Here is a 23,822-nt window from a genome sequence, read left to right as displayed (position 1 = left end):
ATTTCAGTTTCAAAGAAACTGAAATATTTCATAAAACTGATTAAAGAAAATCTTTGGTTTAAATTGTATTTTAGGAGTAATGTTTTTAAAGAAATCCCTTCCATTGTGATCTTAGATCAAAATGGTAGGATTTTTTAATTTTATTTTTAATTTTATTTATTTTTTTTTAAAGATTATTTATTTATTTATTTGACAGAGATAGACAGCCAGCAAGAGAAGGAACATAAGCAGCGGGGAGTGGGAGAGGAAGAAGCAGGCTCCCAGCAGAGGAGCCCGATGTGGGACTCGATCCCGGAATGCCGGGATCACGCCCTGAGCCGAAGGCAGACGCCTAACAACTGCACTACCCAGGCGTCCCTGGTAGGATTTTTTTAAAGATTAAAAAAAAAAAAAATACTGGGGCGCCTGGGTGGCTCAGTAGGTTAAGCATCTGTCTTTGGCTCGGGTCATGATCCCAGGGTCCTGGGATCCAACTTCAGACTCCCTGCTCAGTGGGGGGGTCTGCTTCTGTCTCTCCCCCTGCCCCTCCACCCCGCGTGTTCTCTCTCTCACTCACTCTCTCTCAAATAAATCTTTAAAAAAAAAAAAAAAAGGCTGGACAATTTTAAAAAACACATGATAATGTATTTTCATGTTTAAGGATCATTTGCATTTTATTCTGATATATCATTGTATTTGCCCAGACAATTTTTAAACTTTTTTTTAAAGTAGGCTCTATCCCCAGTGTGGGGCTTGAACTCATGACCCCCGAGATCAAGAGTTACATGTTCCACTGACTGAGCCAGCCAGGTGCCTCTTCGTCAGCCAGTTTTTAGAAATACATTGGATATTTGGTCTTTTTGTTATCAGTTTTTAGGAGCCTTTTATATGTTAAGGAGATTAGCCTTCTGTTTGTAATATGCATTGCAAATGTATTTCCCTCAGTTTGTCTTTTTTGCTTGAATATAGCAATCTTTTTTTTATAGTGCCTGGTTTTTAAGCTATAGCTAGAATGAGCTGCTGTACTCCAAGGTTATAAAAAGGAATTTACCTGGTTTTATTCTAGAACTTTTATAAATTTATGATTTATATTTAAATATTTGATCTAGTAGGAGGTTATGCTGGTAAATGATGTGCGGTATGAATCCAGTTTTTTTTTCCCCAGATGGGAATAATTAATTGTTCAAACATCATTCATTGCATAGTCTTTTTCCCTCCTCAATTCGGAGATATCTCCTTTGTCATTTACCATTTCCTGTTTCCTGACTTCCTAATTTGGTCCATTGATATATTTATGTACATAGCGTTTTGAGGTTTTATGGTATCTGGTAATGCTAGCTTCCTTCTAATATTATTTTCTTTTGGAATTTTCCTGACTTGTTTTACATTTTAATTTTTCTACATGAATTTTATTTATTTTAACTTTATTTCTTATTTGCGTCATTAGTCTGTACACCCAGTGTGGGGCTTGAACTCATAACCCCAAGATCAAGAGTTGCATGCTGTTCCAGCTGCGCCAGCCAGGTGCCCCTCTACATGAATTTTAGAATTAACCTATCTGTTTCCAAAAACATCCTGTAGGCATTTTAGTGTGGGTGGGGGGAGTGGGAGGTGAAGGTGATTGCTTTAAATTTACAGATTAATCTCTTATGATAATGACTCTAAGTTGTAGCTTTAATCTTTTACAGATGATATTAACCGTGTTCTTGAGCAACAATGAACAGATTCTAACAGAAGTTCCTATTACACCAGAAACAACATGTCGAGATGTTGTAGAATTTTGCAAGGAACCTGGAGAAGGCAGTTGCCATTTAGCTGAAGTGTGGCGGGGAAATGGTAAGTATTAGGCTCTGTAGAGATGTACATAAAAGTACATAAGTAAATAAAATGTAATATTAAGTGCAAAATATTGCTTCTGGTTCTTAGTTATCTGTGGTAATGAGGAATTGAGTTAATTAAAATCACATTACATGGGGATAAGATTTTACAAATGCTTTTCGTGAAAGATATGTAATTTGACCCTTACTAGTGCCATCTGAAATAAGCAGGGAAAATAGATGGAGCTCTTCTGTGAGATCTTTCTTGATATCACTACGAACGAAATGAGAGTTTTCTGTCTTCTGAGACTTTACAGTGTTTTGTTTGGTATGTGTCGAGTTGTTCATCAACTTTTCTTTTCCCCTCTGACACTCTAAGGCAGAAACATTATTATTTTTCCCTGTGTACAAAATGTGTTAAACAGTAGACCCTTAGTAAATATTTATTAAATTGTGAAGAGCAAATGCAGTTGACCCTTGAATAACACGGGTTTGAACTGCTCAGATCCACTTGTATGTGGATTTTTTTCAGTAAATATGTTGGAAAATTTTTGGAGATTTGCAACAATTTGAAAAAACTCACAGATGAACCACATAGCCTAGAAATACCCCCCAAAATGAAGAAAAAGTTAGGTATTACTGTTAAGGACACAGTATGTAATACATGTAACATACAAAATATACGTGAATCGGCTCTTTATGTTATCAGTAAGAATACTGTCCAACCGTACTAATAGTTAAGTTCTGGGGAAGTCAAAAGTTATATGTGAATTTTTGACTACACATGGGGTCAGTGTCCCTAACCTCTGTGTCATTCAAGGATTAACTCTACTAGCTCTTAACATTGAAGCTGGGCAGAGAAGATGAGCATAAGTAATATGGTTACTGAATACAGAAAATTCTACAAAATAATTTGGTCTCTAAAAGAGAGGTTGATGTAGATAGGCTGTAGTCAGCAAGGGAAGCAATGTGAAGGAAGGACACAGGCACAGTGTGCTCCTAAGTAGCTGAGGGACTGGTGTCGAGAGCACGTAGGCAGCAGAGAAGAGACTAGAACGAGCTCGCATGGAGGCCTCCAGTACCAGCAAAAGATTTGCATGATAGGAAAACAGAGGTAGTGTGTGTGGACGGGTCTGTTGGGAAAGGAAGAGAATGATCAACTGGAACATGCTGAGTCTGAGGTCGGTCATGAGATGAGTATCCAAATGCAAGTGTTTCAAGGGGACTTCAGGATAATCACTGAAGGCTTACACTTTTTTAAATAGCTTTATTGAAATACAATTCACATACCATACTATTCACCCATTTAAAGTGTGCGATTCAGTCATTTCAGTGCATTCAGAGTTGTGCAGCCATCACCCTCATCAGAGAACATTTTCACTCATTTCAAACAAAAGTCATTCCTTAGTAGTCATTCCCTGTTCCTCTCCAACCCCCTCCTTCCTGAGGAGCCACTAATCTCCTATCTCTATAGATTTTCCCGTTCTGAATATTTCACATAAATAGAGTCATACAATACGGAGTCCCCTTTGGCTGGCTTTCATTGAGCATGATGTTTTGCAAGGTTCATCCATGTTGTTTGGGTATCCAGTACTTCATTCCTTTTTGTTGCTGAATAATATTCCACCAGATGGATTTTTGTTTATCCATTGATCAGTTGACGGGCATTTAGGTTGCTTCCACTTTCTGCTATTATGAATAATGTTGCTGTGAACATTCATGTACGAGTGTTTGTGTGGACGTATGTTTTCACTTCTCTTAGGTGTATACCTACGAGTAGGATTGCTGGGTGGTAAAGCAGTTGTTTAACTTGTTGAGGAATTGCCAGCTTATTTTCCAAAGCAACCGTTTTTTACGTTCTCAGCGGCAGTAAATGAGGGTTCCAGTTTCTCCACATTCTTGCCAACACTTGATATTATGTATATGATTCTAGCCATCCTAGTGGGTGTGAGGGGTATCTCATTGTGGTTTTGACTTGCATTTTCCTGGTGACTAATGATGTTGAGTATCTTTTCATGTGCTCACTGGCTATTTGCATATCTTCTTTAGGGAAATGTCTATTTAGATCCTTGGCCCATTTTTTAATTGAGTTGTCTTTTTATTGAGTTATAAGAGTTTTTTAAGTTGAGGTATAATTGACATATAACATACTAGTTTCACATACCTAATGATATTTGTATATATTGTGAAATGATTGCTTCAATAAGTGTAGTTAACATCCATCACCACACAGTTACAAAAACAATTTTTGCTTGTGGCAAGAACTTTCAAGATATATTCTTTTAGCAACTTTCAAAATGCATTACGGTATTATTAACTAAAGTCACCGTGCTGTGCATTACATCCCCAATAAGAGTTCTTTATATATTCTAGACACAAGTCCTTTGTGGGGTATATGATTTTTAAGTATTTTCTTCCAAAGTCTTGTGCTTTTAATGTTATCCTTAGAATTCAAAGCAAAGATTTCAGGGCACATTGAGAGGAATTTGACTTTGATAAATGTTGGATTATTACTAAACCAGAAGTAGGAGGGTAGGTCCTCAGTTACCAGTTTGATAACAGTGACAGGAAGTGGGGGGACAGTTAAGTAATGACAGTTTGTTGGGGGACTGCTGTTAGAGCCTGAACATTGTGTTATTGTTGCTTCTTCCCCAGCCTCTTAGCAGTCTTGTTCTTTGTTATGTGTTATCACTTCCAAGTCTTTACCTCTCTCTCCCTCTCTTTTGCCTTATGGGAGAGAGAAACTTTTTCTGTAAGTATCATTGCCCCAGATGGTCCCTGGCCCTTAAGAATGCTAATCTCTCTTACAGGAGTCTTTCGGTTGGTGTTCTCCTTATCTCCTAGCCCACCTGAAATCATACCCCGTTGTTTTACCTCATCAGGAATGAGGACTAACACCACACAGCAGAGGGTCACAGCATACTGTATTTGCCTTGGCTTTTTTATATGCTGTTCTCATTGTATAGAACAATCCCTAGCATCCACCTCCCTTTGCTTGGCTAACTTCTATTCATTCTTTGCCTCTCATCCCTTCCTCGAGTCTCAGAGGGTGTTATGTGTCCCTCCCCTGTGCTGCAATGCTGTCATAGTATTTATCAGAATATAATACAGTAGTTTTCATATCTCTCACGGACAACAGTTCCTGAAGGCAGGAACTTGTCTGTTCGCTATCATATTCCTTCAGCAAACACTTAAATCATTGAGTAAAACAGACGGCAAAGCTGGGTCTTGAAGAGATACTTTCTGGTGGGTAAGATACAGAAGAAGGGGAAAGCACTTAGAATAGCCATTCTCCATCTTTTTACCCTAGAGAAACCCTTACAGAAATTTTCAGGTTTCAGAGAATCCCTTGCATAAAAATTATTTCATCTACAACTCGTGGTAATTGTCAGTGCTTTGGAGAGGAGACTCTGAGGATCTGTGTATTAGTTTGCTAGCGCTGCCGTAACACAGTGCTGCAGCCTCGCTGGCTGAAACACCAGACGTTCATTCTCAGGTCTGCGGTCAAAGTGTTGACAGGCTTAGTTTTTCACGAGGCCTCTGTCCTTGGCTTACAGATGCCGCCATCTCTCTGTGTCTTCCCTTTGTGCATGTCTGTGTCCTAATCTCTTCTAGTCTCCTCTTCATAGGAGGACACATTGGAATCAAGCCCACCCTCGTGACCTCATTTTTGCTTATTACCTCCTTAAAGATCCAGTCTCCAAAGGGTTGCATTCTGAGGTTCTGGGGGTTAGGAGTTCCAACATATGAATTAGTGGGGGACACAGCTCAGCGCATCACCATCTGTCAGTTTGGCCAGTTTATCATATCAGCCTGCTGTACTCGTGCTCCCCTCCTCACACAGGGCCAATCTCTTGCGAACTAGGAGTGGAAGTAGAACCTTCAGCTTTCCCTCGTTTCCTACTTGATTTTATTTTTGCCTTATCCCAGAATACCTGAAAGTCTTATCATAGATGCCCAGTATGTGAGACGCTATTATGTAAAACGTGTGGGGCAGTTTTGCTTCCCCTTTCACACAAGCATTACGTTTTAGGTAGCCTTTATTATTTAAAACAAGGGCAATTTTTACTTTTCCTTAAATTCATCTTTTCTTTGAATTTTTTTAAAAAGATTTTATTTATTTATTTGACAGAGCAGGAGAGTATAAGCAGGGGGAACAGCAGAGGGAGAGGGAGAAGCAGGCTCTCTGCCGAGCAGGGAGCCCGATGTGGGGCTCGATCCCAGGACCCTGGGATCATGACCTGAGCCGAAGGCAGATGCTTAACCATCTGAGCCACCCAGGCGCCCCTGAAATTTTTAATTCATAAAAGGAAGCAATAAATTTGTTAAATAACAGACTTAGGACAAAATTGGATTTAGTTGTTTTAAAGTTATGCTCGGGGCGCCTGGGTGGCACAGTGGTAAGCCTCTGCCTTCGGCTCAGGGCGTGATCCTGGCGTTGTGGGATCGAGCCCCACATCAGGCTCTTCTGCTGTGGGCCTGCTTCTTCCTCTCCCACTCCCCCTGCTTGTGTTCCCTCTCTCGCTGGCTGTCTCTATCTCTGTCAAATAAATAAATAAAATCTTTAAAAAAATAAATAAAATAAAGTTATGCTCAAGTGCATCTGGATGGCTCAGTCAGTTAAGTGTCGGACTCTTGGTTTTGGCTCAGGTCATGATCTCAGGGTCCTGGGATTGAGCCCCACATCAGGGCCTGTGCTCAGCAAGAGGTCTACTAGAAATTCTCTCTCCCTCTGCCTCTCCTCCTGCTCCTCCCCCTTCTCATGCTCTCTCTCTCTAAAATAAATAAATAAAATCTTCAAAAAATCTTTTTTTATAGGCCTGTATACATAAAAAGTGTTACTTTCAAAACCAAAAATGTAGAATCATATTTACTTCTTTAAAGTTCACTTTGAGCTTGGGTTTTTCGTGCAAATAATTGTGTGCTGAACTTGAGCTAAGCAAACACAGATTTCATTTTCAACTGAGATGAGACCATTTCTGTCTTTGCCCTGACGTTTGAGGAACAAGACAGAGCTTGCCCACACAGGCAGGAAGGTGCAGTGTTAGCAGCACAGTGTGTGTTACATTGCTGGGAACGACGGGACCCTTTTCTTTATAGAAATCTAAAACTTGTCTGGGGCAGAGCAATATATCACACTGTGAATGTATGATTAGACTGCAGCCCGTAGTTTTTTCTTTGTCTCAAAGTCCACTTCTCAGAGTGAATTTAGAGAAGGTCCACTTCTCAGAGCAGATTTAGAGAAAGGTTTCTCATGCAGCCATACACTCGTGTTGAAGGTAGACAACACTGCTCAGTGTCATCTTGCCAGTCTCCCAAGCCACTGCCTTGAGCCCCTGGTCTGGCTTCCTCACTTCCAAGCTCAAGCAGCAATGGGAACATTTTAAGATTTCCTTTTTTCCCCTTTAACTTGAGATAAAATTCACATATCACAAAAATCACTATTTGAAAATGTACAGTTCAGTGGTATTTAGGACATTCACAGTGTTGTGTAGCCATCACCAAACTCTGTTCCTCTCCATTCCTTCCTCCCCTAGCCACTGGCAACCACTGTATGACTATGTGGCCCTTCTATTTGACTATTCTAGGTACCCCCTATAAATGGAATCATGTAATATGTGGCTTTTTGGCCTGGCTTCTTTTACTTAGCACAATATTTTCAGGGTTCATCCATGTTGTATGTAGCATGTCTCAGTACTTAATTCCTTTTTTTGGCTTAATTATATCTATTGTATGATAGACCACATTTTATTTATCCATCAGCAGGTGATGGGTGTTTGAGTTGTTTCCACTCTTTGGTTGTGGTAATGCTGCTCTGGACATTCACACGCAAGTGCTCTGTGTGGGTATATGTTTTCACTTCTCTTGAGTGTAGGCCTAGGTTTAGAATTTCTCTTATCTCACACCTTGTCTTCAAAAATTGCCACTTTGGGCTTCCAGGAATGTTTGTAAAACACAAACACTAATAAAATATAGAACAGAAAGGCTTAATTAATAATTAAGCAAGAAATTACCAAAAAATATCCAAATTTCACAATACCGTTTACTTTTCACCTGCACAAACCACATTTGTTAGTGTTGGTAACAGCAAAAAGTGGGGGTCGGGGGTAGCTCCTGAGGTATTAAACTCTTGAGAGTGAGAAATTCCCTCCCAGGGGTGCCTGGGTGGCTCAGTCATAAGCGTCTTCCTTCGGCTCAGGGCATGATCCCAGAGTCCTGGGATCGAGCCCCGCATCGGGCTCCCTGCTCCACTCGGAGCCTGCTTCTTCCTCTCCCACTCCCCCTGCTTGTATTCCCTCTCTCACTGTCTTTCTGTCTCTGTCAAGTAAATAAATATTTTTTTAAAAAAATTCCCTCCCATTTCCTATTACAGAGCTAGAGGTTATAATACGTCCTACGAATCAGTCATTGGCATGTAGGGAAGTGTTGAGGGAGATGTTTCTGGAGAAAGAGGCTACTGTCATCAGCCTGCAGTCTCCCCCTCCGTGCATTACAGCACTCACCATTTGCCATCTGTCTGAGAATTGGTAGTAGTTGGGGTGGGGGTACCTGGCAGACACCACCTCAGCTCAGTGGTCAAGGCCAGCGTCAGAGTGATCTGTCATGGTGATGGCACACACACCGTGGTGTGATGAGAGGAGAAGGTACCCCACCTCTGTGGAGTTCTCCCCATAATCCATCACATCAGTCTAACCATGGGAAAAACATTAGACAAGTCAAAAATAGGGGCATTCTACAAAATACCTGACCAGAACTCCTCAAAACTGTCAACGTTATTTAAAAAAAGTGGAGGGGGGAACTGAACTATTAAAGCAGCAGAGACCCAGGGTTTAAGACGAGTAAATGCAGTGTCATTTTCTGGTTCAGTTCCCGGAACAAAAAGAGGACATTAGGGGAGAAACTGATGGAATGCAGATAAAGCCTGGAATTTAATTAACAGTAATGCACCAGCATCAATTTCTTAGTTTTGACCAAGATGCCATAGTTAAGATGTTAGCATTAAGGAAACTGGATGAACTCTGTAGTGTCTTGGCTACTTTTCTAGAGGTCTGCAATCATTCTAAATGAAAGTTATTTTTATATATTATATAAACAAAAAAATCTGTAAGGTACAAAGGAATAGATTAAGATTTACAAGACCTTTGTGGTGACTTTAAAAAAAAAATCATTGAAGAACACAAGGTGCCGAACACAGTGGAGACAGAGCCATGTTCAAGGACTAGAAGACTCAGTTTACAAAGATTTTGGATCTCCCCAAATTTTATTTATAAATAAATATGATTACAGTCAAAATCCTACCTTTAAAAAGAGAATTTGACAAGCAGCTCCTTTAAAATAAATATGAGAGCAAAGAGCCGAGCAGTGCCAAGACAGTTTGAAAGAAAGCCACGTGAGGGGACTTCACCTAGCAGACAGCAGTGATAAAGCAGAAGCAGTGAAGACTGGCATCACACCGAGGCAGGTGATAGCCCACAGAATAGAAGAGACCGGGGCCGCTAGGACCTGAGCCGGGTCAGAGGTGGCAACCACGGGTCTCCAGGGGAAGGAGACTCGAGTAAGTAAATGATGCTGGGACAATTGACGATTCAACTGTTCGTAAAAAAAATCACATCAGTTCCATAAGGACAGTGAAAAGCAACACTTCACAATTTGTAGGAAAAAAATATAGACTATCCTTTTGACCTTGAAGTAGAGAGAATTTATTGTACAGAAAAATTCAGAATCAGAAAAGATTGATAACTGCTTACATTTAAAATTTTTAAACTTCTGTATAACAAAAGGCACTGATAAAATTAGAAGACAGCCTGTTTTCAATATAACCAACCCAGGGTTAGTATCCAAAATATAAATAGTTCTTCAAACACCTAAGAAAAAGGAAACAACCCAGGGTTTTGGTTTGTTTTGATTTGTTTGTATGCGTGATGAGGTTCTAAGCAGACTAGCTTGAAACCTACGAAATTTTACCTTGTAACTCTAACAGCTGTGTTAGTGCTCTTCTCAAGTGACTGTGTCCATACTCTGTGAGTGAGGGGAGTTTTAGCTTTGTTTTAATATTTGAAATGCATTAGTACATTTGATTCTGAATAATTTCATTTTTATTATCAACTGGATAGTTTTTGGTCTCTGCAGGTGCTGGCCAACATTCACTGGTACCTGAGCTGCCAGGAGGTGCCCTGTCCATCCTGTGTGGATCTGACCGCCACACTCAACATAGCAGTGAACGGCGAGGCTGGACCATTGTGTTAATGTGTTTCTTTGAAGAGTGGGAGGCACACTGCCTCCTGATAAATATTCTAGAAGGCATTTTTCAATGTTCCCAATTTAATGTTGCAAAATTGCTTTTACATACACTTCTTGTGGTTACGTGTTTGTTACCTGAATTATTTCCCAGGAACTCACATTCCTGCTTTCACTTCATTAAAGTTAAAATTTAGTGCTTATAATATCCTCGAGTTCTAATATGTATGTGTGTGTGCGCGCGTGCGCATGCGTGCGCACTTATTAAATCTATATTTTTTACTTTTGGTTGGAGTCATTTTGTTTCTGGAATAAGTAAGATGTGGGTTTTTTTTTCTAGAGCGTCCCATACCCTTTGACCACATGATGTATGAACATCTTCAGAAGTGGGGGCCACGCAGGGAGGAAGTGAAATTTTTCCTTCGACATGAGGATTCCCCAACTGAGAGCAATGAGCAAGGTACAGAAGTGCTTTCCCCATTTGTTAATTCCTGCCACAAAAGTTAAGTGAAATAGGAATAAATGTTAAAATAAATTACATCTTTGTTTTCCCTTCACTTACAAGTGATGAGAGGGAGAGTTGGTGTCTCGCATTTCTGTGAGCTCTGTTACGGCAGTCCACAGTTCCTCCACGCTGTGTGGGCACTCCGGCCTTGCTTCATTCCCCAGGCCCCAGGCCAGTCAGGTGACAGACTCAGACATGTGAGGAGGCCTGCTTTTTAAAGACATTGTTTTTGATAAATACTGAGTGGGTCAAATATCGAGATTTTAAGAATAAATAAAACCATGAAAGGATTAGAAAAATTCTGAGAAGTGTTTTTTAAAAAAATTTTTAGAGTGAACAAGACCTTTCTAAGCATAACACTAAGCTATAAAAGACTGGTAAATCGAATTATTGAGAAAAGAACCCCCCCACACACAAAACTGTCTGTGTTGCAATAACCACTCGAAGCAAAGTCAAAAGACAAATTATAAACTGGGAAACAGCATTTATAGCCCATATTGTAAGGGCTAACTGCCTTTATATATGAGTTTCTAAATCATGTACATGATAAGGAAAATCAGTTTTAAAAAAAAAAAAGGTGAGATGTACACACAGGTCACAGAAAAGCAAATATACTTGGCCCTAGGTTATGTGGAAGGATGTTTAGCCTTACTCCTAATAAAAGAAATGCAGGGAAAATAGTGAATCTGTTTCACCTGTTACACTGGTGAAGACGAGAACATTTACTAATGCAGTGTTGGTAAGGAGGTTGAGAAACAGGCCTTCTTCCGTGTTCCCGTGGGAGTGCCAGTTGGCAGCTCCTGCAGAAGGCAGTTTAGCCATATCTGTTAAACTTACAAAAGCACCAAACCTTTCACCTAGCAGTCTCACTTCTGAGAACTTATCCTAAAGTTGTGCCTACTCACATGCAAAATAATGCATAAGTAACATTGCTCATGGAGCATTGCTGGTAGGAGCAGCCTGATGCCCGCCGTGGGCATCGTGGGCATCAGGTTAAAGAGACGGCAGTACATCCATACAGTAGGCTGCTCCACGGCCAGAAATAAGGAAGCAGCTCTGTGCCCTGACCCATACCATCTCCTGAACAGGTAAGTGAATAAGCACAGTGCAAAACCACGTGCCCATTGTGCCGCCTTCTGTGTGATAGAGACAAAAGGCTAATTCTGTGTGTCTCTGTTGGCGTGTACATGTGTACATGTGTCTTTGGAAGCGTTGTAAGAAACTGGCCCCATTGCTAGCCTCAGGGAAGGCTGCAGGACAGGGGAGGGAGGGCAGATTGTTAATCGTATACCTGCTGGTTCCTTTCGAATTTTGAACCATGAGAATACGCTACTTATTTTTGAATTTGAATTTAAACAAAATGAGAGAATCTTTTTTTAGTTGTCTGTATATACACTGTGCAGTTAAGAGACCCTTAACTTGTTGTGTAACAGTGATTGTGGCTTACTTCTGGTATTTAAAAAAAATGAAAAAGGGCCATCCTCTTGTAAAAAGTTTCCTTTACTGCAAATTATCCCCTTTTATTTATATTTTATCATAAAGGACATTTTGCCCCTAGGATGAGCTACTAGCTACTTCAGAATCATCTTTCCATGGCTGTAAATACTGTTCCAGTGCTGCTTTTCACAGTGTATCATTACTTCTGGGTCTTACTCCACCCGCTGCTGGTCATCTGGAGTAAGTAGACCAGGGTTCCAGGTCCAGCTCTTCATCCACCTTTACCTTAGACAAGGGCCCAGTCTCTCAGGACAAAAACCTCCTGAGAAGGTGGGCTAGACGAGCTGACAGCTGAGTGCTATTCTAGTGCCAAGAATTTATTTTAGCTCTCTGCCTGAGCTCTCCAAATACTTATACCCCTCCTGTACCTAACTATACTTTTTTTAAAAAAAAGACTGATTGATTGATTGATTGATTGGACAGATTACAAGCAGGGGGAGCGGCAGGAAGAGAGGGAGAAGCAGACTTCCCGCTGAGCAGGGAGCCCGATGTGGGGCTCGATCCCAGGACCCTGGGATTATGACCTGAGCCAAAGGCAGACGCTTAATTGACTGAACCACCCAGGCGCCCCTGTACCCAGCTGTACTTTAGTTAAAAGTTGTATATTTTACTTTTATTTATATAATATATGTACATAACCGTTAATGTCGTGGCTGGTGGGCTGGGGGGAAGGTCTTATTTTATTCTCACTTTTATAAAGTTTAGAAGTGTTAGGGATACTTAAGAGAACTGTTCAGAGTCATAAGGAAGGTGACAGTGCTGACCTTCCAGTTACCCCGCATCATTGCCCTACAGTGCTGCTCGGCCGGGTGGTGCTGACACAGCAGGTGCAGCAGATAAGTGGGAGGAGGGGAAGTTGACCTGCGCACTGGGAAGAGGACCACTGTCAGCACTGAGCAGAGTATTTAGAAAAGGCAGACCGGGGACCTCGAGGGATGAGCAGGATGTGGAGGGGAGCATGTAGGATACCAGGTTGAAGGGAGCTGCCAGGAAGGTGTGGTAACAGGGATTCCCAGACTGGCAGGGACTGGCAGTCAGGACTGGAAGAACCAGATTCATCACAGCTTGCATCGCTTTGTAGAACCTTCCAGCCAAGTCCCTGCCTCCCTGCTTGACCCTCCTCAACTTGGCTTAGATGGTATTTGTAATAAGACCCTACCCATCTCTTAAACTTCCCTGTCTCTTCTCCCTTTCAGCCACATCCCTTCTTGCATCTTCATATTCTGTGGGCCTTTACTCACAAGTAACCTCCCATAATGCTCTACCCTCTGCTGTGTTTCCTCTGTCTATGCTTGTGCATACTGCACCTGTCTCTCAGAGCCCAAGAAGTAAGATGGTGGGTGCTTTGGGGGTGCCTGGGTAACTCAGTCAGTTGGGCATCTTGCTCTTGTTTTCTGCTCAGGTCGTGATCTCATGGGTCATGGGATCGAGCCGTGCGTCAGGCTCTACTCTCAGTGGGGAGTCTGTTTGAAAGATTCTCTCCTTCTACCTCTCCCCACATCCCCCCTCATCCCAAATAAATAAATAAATCTTTAAAAAAAAAAAGGGGGTGCTTTGTTCCCTGTTTTGTTCACTGAGTTTCTCCTCCGGTTTATATTCTAAGCAGCCAGAGTTGAGGATCCAAGAACATGTTTCCTCTGTGCTTCCCACAGAGCTGAGTAGAAGGCAGTTGTCACCAACTGATATTACTTAAAAGGGATTACATATGAGCGTTTATTGTGTAGAACTACAGGATACATAACAAGAAGTAAAAGAACTCCCTCACCAAAACAATGAGAATTCTGTATCTGGAAGCTGGAGGAGAGCACATTCGATTCAGTCACCTTTTTACACTTGGGGCAGCAGGCTTGGCGTGGCGGGCCGCATGCAGAGTCAGCTAGAGCCCGGAGCTTCTGCCCTGGAGATGGGAGCAAGGCTCCTTATTTAGTGAGGCTCTTGGGCAAGTGACTTCCCATCCGTCTGCCCCTGTCACCTCATCTGCAGGGTGCATGGGGTTGTGATTGCGGTTGTGAGGTGTTCTGGCGAAGTGTTCAGTGGGGCTGATGCACAGGAAGCACTCACCCAATGTCACCTGTTACTAGTCATTATTTTCTGACTCATCTTTACCATCAGAGATTAAGTGGCACTTGATATCATTCTAATGTATGTTTTATAGTATTCTAACTACTTGGTAGCTTGTTGTTTGGAAGAGGCAGACATTCTTGAATATTAAATTAACCGGAATACCTTATTCCTTAAAAATACCAAGAATAACTAAGAATTTAATTTACCCTGTAAACTGACAGATGCCATAGTCTGAGGGTGTGTGTGTGTGTGTGTGTGTGTGTGTGTGAGAGAGAGAGAGAGAGAGAGAGATATTCCTGCTACTGGGAAACTACACTGCATGACGTGGCTGTTGTGTTCTGTAGGACTGTGTTCTGTTGCACTCCAGGCCACTCACATCTGTTTAACTTCTTTTTGAATTTTCAGTCCCTTTTTTCAGACATTCCATTCTTGTCCGTCCTCTTTCCCCATCAGATGTACTATGTATTTGTTGATGTACTGTGTATCTTTGCTGTATACATAAAAAGTGTAAGATATTTTTTATTCCCTTAAGACCAACCTTTGCCCCCTTGGGGACAGTATCACTGTCTTTGAGAATGCATGCTTTAAGGTGAAGCAAGCCATACTTCCATTATAGCATTTTTCTTCAAATGTTTCAAAGTAATAGGAAAGAGAGGAAAAAATGTTTTCCTATGTGTTTTTTTTAACATAAAGTTCATGTGTCTTTGAAGTCATGGATTTTAGGTACTAAAGCAGGCTCTGGGGTGCGATAATTCTCAAATGACATTAAGCAACAGCTGTAGAGATGAGTGGCTAGGGGCAGGCACTGGACACATCAAAGACTTTGGTCTCTGGTCAGGTGCACAAGTGTGTAGCACACTTCATTTTGTTTAAAAAATACAACAGGACACATAATTTCTACAGTTCAAGTTTGAAGCCTTTTTTGGGAAATATTTTAATTTTTATGGAACAAAGGGGAATTCTAAAGACTGCCTGATTTGTGTTGATGCCCATGTTAGTTGCAACCCTGCCAGTGAAGACCAGTTCTGTGCACCAGTGTTTTTATTGCTGGATATTAAGTTCTATTTTAGTCCCTGCTATAAAATAACAGTCTTTAAAAAGTGCTTAATAAAAATTAGTTGTGGTAAAATACATGTGACATAAAACTTACCATCTTGACCATTTTTAAGTGTTAGAAATTTTTTGATAAAAGTCAGTTTCAAGATTCTGAAATAGAAGAAGAAAAATTTCATTTAAACAATTTTATAAAAATTAATTATAAAGCATTTTTTCAACTGTATCAAGTGTTGAGTTGTTCAGCCTGGTATATTGTACTTGTGTTGCATAAATAATTAAATAAGAGATGGGAGAGTGTCCACTTACTAGGATGTCTTTTAGTAAGTCTGGCCCTCTTCATTTCTCTAGGTGGCCGTCAGACCCAAGAGCAAAGAACTCAGAGGAATGTAATAAATGTACCTGCAGAGAAACGCACAGAAAATGGCGTAAGTAATAGTGAATCAAGTTGAAATTTTGGAATTGCTTTTTATAGGTACTAATGAATTTGGGTCATAATTTATTTTTAAAGACTTATTTTGGGGGTAGAAATTGGCATTTCTGTTGAATATTTCTTTTTTTTTTTTTTTTTTAAGGATTTTATTTATTTATTTGACAGAGACAGCCAGCGAGAGGGAACACAAGCAGGGGGAGTGGGAGAGGAAGAAGCAGGCTCCCAGGGGAGGAGCCTGATGTGGCTCGATCCCGTAATGCCGGGATCATGCCCTGAGCCGAAGGCAGACGCTTAACCGCTGTGCCACCCAGGCGGCCCCATCTGTTCAATATTTCTTAAGGTTTTGTGTAGTTCTGCAGGGCCACTGAGTGGTTTTCACAGTCTGGCCTGTACACAGGCTGGTCTCAGGCACAGCCCCGCCCTCCATGCCCTCCACAGGCTGTGACCACAGCACTTCTTGGCGCAGCAACTGCTCACCTCAGTGCATGTGACAGTGGCCCGAACCCCAGAAGCAGGTGGTCTCAGCCTCTAGGCTAAGAGATGAGCCAGCAGGCTCACCTTGTGTCTTCTGTGTGGCTGTCTTGATCTTTCTGTCAGGTGTTGAAGGACAAAATGGCTGGTGGGTTGAAGTCTTCCTAGTTGCCTCCAGCAGAGAGAACTTGCTTTATCAATGGTGTAGCCCTGGAGAACAGGCCTGATATGGAGGGGAGGGGAGGGGAAGGGAGGAAGTGGGAGGAAGTGTGTCTCAGTGGAGGAGCTCTTTCTAAGAAATGGTGTGTGTGTGTGTGTGTGTGTGTGTGAAAAGAATGAGCAGAAATGAAGGAATGAATGAGGATGAGCGAATGAGAAAAATTTTCAACATGGTCTTTTCTGGAAATTTTAGTGATAAGTTTTCCAAATAATTTTCAGGCTAGAGAGTTAGTTTCTTTTTCTGGCTCTGCTGCTAACCAGGTGTGTGACATTGGGCAGGTTACTTCCTAGTGCAGTGCTTGGCACAGCCCGAGGCTGGTAAAGAATGCTGGAGTGTGCAGGGCCCATAGTCACACACAGGCTTCAGAACTTCCTAGCTAGCTAAACTTGAACAAGTGACTTTGCCTCTCTGCTTCCCAACTTAGTATTATTGAACTGTGATTTTAGTTCTTTTATTGGCTACTGTTGTGACTTTAAATGATATCCTTATATCTCTGTTTCTTTGTATTATCAACTTTAAACCAGATCTATAGACCTCCCTCCTTTTTTCCACCTCCTCTTTCCCTCTTCCCTTCCAGTTCTTTCAGTTGTACTCATTTGTTGTCAAGGTTAGTAATATCTGTACTATTGTATAATTAAGCCTCCTGAAAACCGTTTAATAGTGTTTATTATTTTAGACTTTGCAGATATTATTTCCTGCGTAAGCAAGTAGTATACCAGATTATATTTTCTTCTCTTTGATTCCAATATCATAGTCCTTGTGCCACTCGAACTATTCATGGTGTCAAGATTATGAATTCTCCTGGGGCACCTGGGTGGCTTAGTCAGTTGGACATCTGCCTTCAGCTCAGAGAGCCCCACATCAGGCTCCTCGCTGAGCGGGAAGCCTGCTTCTCCCTCTCCTCCCCATGCGCCTCTCTCTATCTCTCTCTTTCTCAAACGAAGCCTTTAAAAAATAAATAAATAAGGGACGCCTGGGTGGCTCAGTCGGTTGAGTGTCTGCCTTCGGCTCAGGTCATGATTCCAGGGTCCTTGGATCAAGTTCCATGTCAGGCTCCTTGCTCAGCGGGAGCCTACTGCTCCCCCTGCTTGTGGTCTCTCTCTCTCTGACAAATAAATAAAATGTTAAAAAAAAAAAAAAAAGGTTATAAATTCTCCTTCCTTAGCCTCCAATTTCTAAAGACCGTTCCACAAATCCTCTTCACCTGCCTGCCTTCTGACATGCTTGTTCACGCCAAGTCTAGAGCCTCTGTGGGGTTCTGCCAGGCATATCTGCTTCAAGAATTCTTAAGAAATAAAGGCCCAGACCCCATTGGCAGGACTTTTGATTCACAGAGTCTGGCTGAGCCTGGAAAATTCCCCATACACCTCTGTTGCCCTTCCAGGTTTGGGAACCTCCAGGTCACATGCACACACCATCCTAAGCATTCAGAACTTATTTGTCCAACTGAATTTCGAAGATTCTTTTGAGTTCTAAGATTGCCCGTGACCTGAACTTCAGGGAAGGTGAAATAATATATTGAGTGTTACAATATAGTGCTGTGTATCAAGGTGGGGGTGTGTATATGATACAGGCAAGGGGCTCAGAGGAAAGGATGCCAGTCATAAAGTGAGTTTTTTTTTTTTTAAAGATTTTGTTTATTTGATAGAGTGCATGCGAGAGAGCATGAGCAGGGGAGGGGCAGAGAGGGAGAAGCAGACTGAGGGAGCCCGATGTGGGGCTCAGTCCTAAGATCCTGAGATCATGACCTGAGCTGAAGGCAGACGCTCAATCAACTGAGTGACCCAGGAGCCCCCATAAAGTGAGTTCTGATGTTTAGACGTGAGGCGTCTGTGATCTTTCCCTGATGAAGTTATTTCTTAACATGGAGATAATATTTATATCTCAAGTTCAACAAAACTGAAACCTGAAACCAAAGTTAAAAATGTGTTTGTAGCCTTTATGTGAGTTTTTAATTAGAGGAAGGCAGAGAGCTGTCAGGAGGTATAACTTTGCAGTGGAAGCATCACATCAAAGACACTGCTGTATTTTATGGTGCATGCACCTGCCTGTTAAGCCCAATAATACATTACGTTTGTAAATTTCTTATTGTCTACAAAGCACTTTTATGTGCATTTTTAAAGTTCATAAGATACTAAAAACATCTTTCTCCAAAACTACTTTTGTATACACTCTAGATATAAAATAATGGCACACTGAACCTGCTTGTGGGCTACAGCAGCCAGGACTGGGTCAAGCCGCAGTTGAGGGAGGAGGGCGTGTGTGGGTTGGAAGAGGACAGGAAGCTGAGTTGGTGTGATTCATGCCCATTAGCAGCTGCTCGGACAAGGAGCTCAGGAAGTTCTGCTGTCCAAAAGTTGCAGATCAACAAGTCACGTTTTCTAAGAAACAAATACCCAGACCACTGGCCAAACTTTTGATTCAGTGAGTCTGGGGCCGGCCTGCAAAACTCCCCATATGCCTGGGTTGCTCTGCCAGGTTTGGGAACCTCCAGGTCACATGCACACACTGTCCTAAGCATTCAGAACTTACTTGTCCAGTAGAATTCTGGGGATCTGGTTAGACCATATGCTACAAAAGCAAGTGGATTTATTCTCTTAGTATATACTTGTGGCAGGGATCCCCAGGACCATGCCTGGTTTCAGTGATTTACCAGGAGGACTCAAAAGACTCAGGAGCTAGTTGTATTCACAGCTATGATTGACTCCAGTGACAGGATATAGAGCCAGCTCAGCAAAGGGTACAGGAGTGTGGGGTGAAGTCTGAGGACACCAGGCACCAACTTCCAAGAGGCCTTCCCCAGTGGAGTCACACAGGACGTGCTCAGTCTTCCAGCAGCCACATGTGACAACAGGTGTGACATGTTGTCGACCAGGAAAGGTCAGTAGAGCCCCAAGTGCCCAGGGTCTCTTGAGAGCTGGTCATGTAGGCAGCCTCTGTAGAGCAAGTACAAAAACACCAGACTCCAGAAGGAAGCAGGTATTTAACACAAACCATGTTATTTGCACCAACATTTTAGGTTCAGCGAGCCCCTCTTATCACTTCTGGGAATGGTGGGAACCCTCCCAAAATCTGAGTTCCTAGAGGACAGCCCAGGGCCCCCTTCAAGCCGGTCTGTAAGGAGAGTGGTCTCAGGTCTGTGGTGTAAATGCTTCTGCACAGCACCATTTTCCTTAGGTGTCCTGGAAGTGTTTTTCTTGTTTTCTCAGCAAACCACACTAAACCATGAGTCAGTTCCTGCTTTATTCCTGTACATGCAGTGAACTGCTGAGGCCAGTTGATCCCGCCCTCTCTGCTTTCTTCTAAAAGCTTTGTAGTTTTAGCTCTTACATTTGGGGCTGTGATCCATTCTGAGTTGATTTTTGTTTGTGGTATGAAGTAGGGATCCCAATTTATTCTTTTGCCTGAAAATATCTAGTTATCCCTGCAGCATTTGGTGAAAAGACTATTTCTTCCCCCATTGAATTGTCTTGGTACCTTTATCAAAGCAATTGTACACAACTGTGAGAGTTTATTTCTGGAAGCATTTGTTATTAATATGGTGACTTGGTCCCCCTATTTAACATATGGTACCTGGACTCAGCTGTGCCTAATATCTCCAGATCAGGTAACATTTCAAGTGTCTAAAGAATAAACGTGTAGACTTCCGCTTCTAGAGTCAGCAGGTGTTGCCAGTTCTCAAGACAAATATTCTGTGATGTACCTGGGCTTGTCCAGTCTTAGCTCCTCTAGCTTGAGGTTGTTTCAGACCTACTCGGGTGCCTTTCCCATTCGTTTTCTTTTCAGCTCCAAACATTTTTGTGGTCTCCTCTCCTACTAGTTCATTTCTGTGGTTTTCTATTATTTGGTGTCAGAATCCCTTTACTGTAATTTAGTGGTTTGGGGATTTAATGAAATTAGGATTAAATAATCCTCCACTGTAAGAAAAAATGAGGTGTGGATTTCTTTCACTTTTCCCTGTTGGGATTTGTTGAATTTACTGATTCTGAGGATCAGCATCTATCAACATGTCTGAAAAATTCTCTGTAATTATCTGTACAGGTATTTCTTCTTCCACATTCTTTTTATTTTTGTCTTTGGGAACGCTTAATGAGACATATGCTATATCTTTCATTTTATTCTCCTTGTCTCTTAATTTCTGTTTTATGTTTTTACTTACTTTCTCTCTTTGTACTGTATTTTAGATGGTTTCTTATGATATATCTTTCAGTTAATGAATTCTGTGGTTAGCTCTGTTTATTTGGCCGTTTGGTACATATAATGTGCTTTTAATATTATTCGTTAGGAAAAGACAAGACACAGTCCGGGAGAAAATATTTGCAAATCCTATACCTGACAAAGGACTTGTATCCTGAATATATAAAGAAGTCTTAAAACTCAAGAAAATAAACAAACTGATTTTAAAAGAAATAGGCAAAAGATTTGAATAGACTCTTCACTGAAAAAAATATATGTATGTCAAGTAAGCACATGGGAAAGTTTTCAACATCATTAGTCTTTAAGAAAATACAAGGTAAAACCACAGTGAGATACCACAGTATACCTATTAGAATGTCTAAAACTAAAGACTAATGCTAACAAGTGTTGGTGAGGATGTGGAGAGCCCAGAATTCTCAAACACCGCTGTTGGGAATGTAACATGGTACAATCTGGTAAACGGTGTGACAATTTCTTTAAAACTTGAATGTGAATCGGGTGCCTGGGTGGCTCAGTTGGTTAAGCAGTTGGCTCTTAAGTTCAGCTCAGGTCATGATCTCAGGGCCCTGGGATGGAGCCCCTTGTCGGCCTCCGTGTTGGGCGTGGAGCCTGCTTAGGATTCGCTCTCTCCTCTCCCTCTGCCCCTCCCCTTCTCATGCTCGCTCTCTATCACTAAAATAAATAAACAAATAAATCTTTAAAAAACACTTGAACGTGACTCTGTTATGTGACCCAGCGATTCTACTCCTAGCTATTTACCCAAGCAAAAGGAAAACAGATGTTCATACAAACTTATATGTGGATGTTCGTAGCAATTTGATTTGTGGTAGCCAAAATCTGGAAACAACCTTAATGTCTAGTAACAGGTAAATGGATGAGCATTACATATCTGTATAATGAAATATTACTGAGCAGTGACAAGACATGAACCACTCATACATGCTGCAACATGGATGGATCTCAAAATCATTATGCTGAAGGAAAGAAGTCAGACCACAGAGTGCATACTGCTTGATTCTCTCTGTGTAAAACTCTAGGAAGTGTAGGGGTGCCTGGGTGGCACAGTCGGTTAAGTATCCGAATTGATTTTGGCTCAGGTCATGATCTCAGGGTCGTGAGATTGAGCCCCACATCAGGCGTGGAGCTTGCTTAAGATTCTCTCTCTCCCTCTCCCTCTGCCCTTACCCCCTCCCCCTAAAAAAGAAAAAAAAATCCTCTAGGAAATGTAGCCTGACTTCTAGTAACAGAAGGTAGATCAGTGGTAGCCTGTGTACCTGGGAGCCAGGCACAAGGAGGTGGGAGGGAGGGGCCACAAAGACACAAACCGATAGGACGCAAGCCAGCTTCAGTGTTCCCTTATGAGCCAGAGCTTCTGCTACCCCTCTGTAACTTCCTTACTGTTGGGGTGGCCCAGTGACACTTTGAAAAATAGGTGTTTGTGTTTTATCTTGCCTTGTAGGTGTTGTGATCAGGAGCATAGTTTTGTGTGTCTTGGGGGCCATACTGTGGGAAACAGCGGTTCCCATGGTGTTTTGCTTACAGCTCTCGTGTGGGATATGCTGGTTTTTCTCGTAGTGTTATTTGTGCTCATCGATAGCCCTATTTTCCTCCTGATCTTTCCAGCCCTAATCGTTCCTAGCCATTTGTTTTGGGTATAAATACGTGTTGAACCAAACTGTGACTTTATATGGGTGAATTTTAATCAGAAGAGTAATTCACATTTATCAGATAAAATAGCATATTACAGTGTTATCACAGGGGGTGGGGAGTATATTAGATACTAATTGACTCCTATTAATTTGTGAGGCTTAGTAATTGTTAGAATATGAAATGTTGCAGCTCCAGAATATAATGAAATGTTAGACTCAGTTTTACTGAGTATTCTTGTGCTACAATTAAGTCTCCATGTTTATAATGTATCTTGATATCATTATCAGCTGTTTGCTTTTGTTTGCTAAGTAGGCAGGTAAAAATGCTCTCCAAACCTGAACATTTATAACCACGCGAGGTATGTAAAAAGAGAAGGGACTTAACGTTCTAAACTTTATGTGGGCATAAGTAGATTTTATCCTAATTATTTTGTCAGAGTTTCTTTTTAGGCATGTGTGTCATTTTTGGAATGACATTGTACATGAGAATCCAGTTATACTTTAAAAAATCAGTTATACCAAAAAAATAAAAATAAAAAATAAAACATCAGTTATAGTTTTAAACAAATATCTGGTTAAATTACCAGATAGGATCCCGGCTGATTGGTCTAATTCTTTTTTTTTTTTTTTTTTTTACTTTTTTGTTGTGAAATATACAGAAGAACGTGTAAAATGTGCACAGATTAAAGAATTACTTAAAACACTCAGATAACTACCACCTAGGTTTAAAATTTCTCTCTTTATTCTTTTTAGAGCAATTGTATTGAATTTATTTTGGTATTAGACCAAAGACAAAAGCAAGGTGTTTGGTGGTGGCTACTTGAAGTCTGGTTCAAATTCCACAGAGAAGAAAGGGTGTTTTTAGAGATAGGTGCGTAAACAAAGCACAATACAGTGTGAGAAGTGCAGGAAAAGTAGAACAAGACACCAAAATAATAGGATGTGATTTGATTAACTTACTGAGGCGGCTATCAGGAAAGACTTCCCAGAGCTGGAGGTCGGAGGCCTCTGTGAGGACTCAGGGGAAGAGCCTTAAGCGCTGTGAGCAGCAGAGGATGATAAACACATTGGTAACAATGGAGCATAAACTGTGGGGACGAGGAAGGTCAGGGGGACACTGCGGGGGGAAGAGAGCTGAAGTGTACTTGTCAAGGGAGGGGCTAGATCCTCACTGTGCTAAGAGCCTGGATTTAATCTTGCACGATATTAAGCAAGAGAAAGACAGGATGAGCTGTGTTTTAGAAAGAGCCCTCTGGTTCTAGTGTTGTGAGAATTCTATGTCCGGCATAGGGGGTGGGAATGAGACTGGAGACAGGGAGCCCTGTGACATCATTGCTTGCTGCACTTGACAGTAGACTCACAACTGGAATCCCAGAGAGAGACTTACTTTCAAAGGAAATAATGGAAAAGAAGAATTTCAAGGTTATGGAGATATAAGCTCAAAAGGCATGCCTACATCTATAAATTATAATTTAGAAGAAATGAGGTTTTAATTCTTTTTTAAAAAAATATTTATTTGAGACAGAGAGTGTAGGCGGAGAGGAGGATCAGAGGGAGAGGGAGAAGCAGACTCCCCACTGAGCAGGGAGACTGACTCGGGACTTGATCCCAGGACTCTGGGATCATGACCCTGGCCAAAGGCAGATGCCTAACCACCTGAACCACCCAGGTGCCCCTAATTCATTCCTTCTTATAATTC

General features: G+C 41.5%; 1 protein-coding gene across 4 annotated transcripts in view; it reads left to right on the top strand.

Moving 5' to 3' along the window:
* Positions 1-305: 305 nt before the first annotated feature.
* Positions 306-23,822, top strand: part of PPP1R13B (protein phosphatase 1 regulatory subunit 13B) — a 53,906-nt gene continuing 30,389 nt past the window's right edge. For all 4 annotated transcript variants that reach the window (XM_034642498.1, XM_034642496.1, XM_034642497.1 and 1 more), the window contains exons 1-4: positions 306-360; positions 1,668-1,815; positions 10,375-10,494; positions 15,505-15,581. In XM_034642498.1, coding sequence (XP_034498389.1) covers positions 1,668-1,815; positions 10,375-10,494; positions 15,505-15,581 — 345 coding nt within the window. In that variant the 5' untranslated portion in view covers positions 306-360. The remainder of the gene's footprint in view (positions 361-1,667; positions 1,816-10,374; positions 10,495-15,504; positions 15,582-23,822) is intronic.

This window comes from Ailuropoda melanoleuca, chromosome 14 (assembly GCF_002007445.2).
Source record: "Ailuropoda melanoleuca isolate Jingjing chromosome 14, ASM200744v2, whole genome shotgun sequence".
Taxonomy (NCBI): Eukaryota; Metazoa; Chordata; class Mammalia; order Carnivora; family Ursidae; genus Ailuropoda; species Ailuropoda melanoleuca.
Note: the sequence above shows the minus strand (reverse complement) of the source record. Positions and strands in the feature narration are given on the sequence as shown.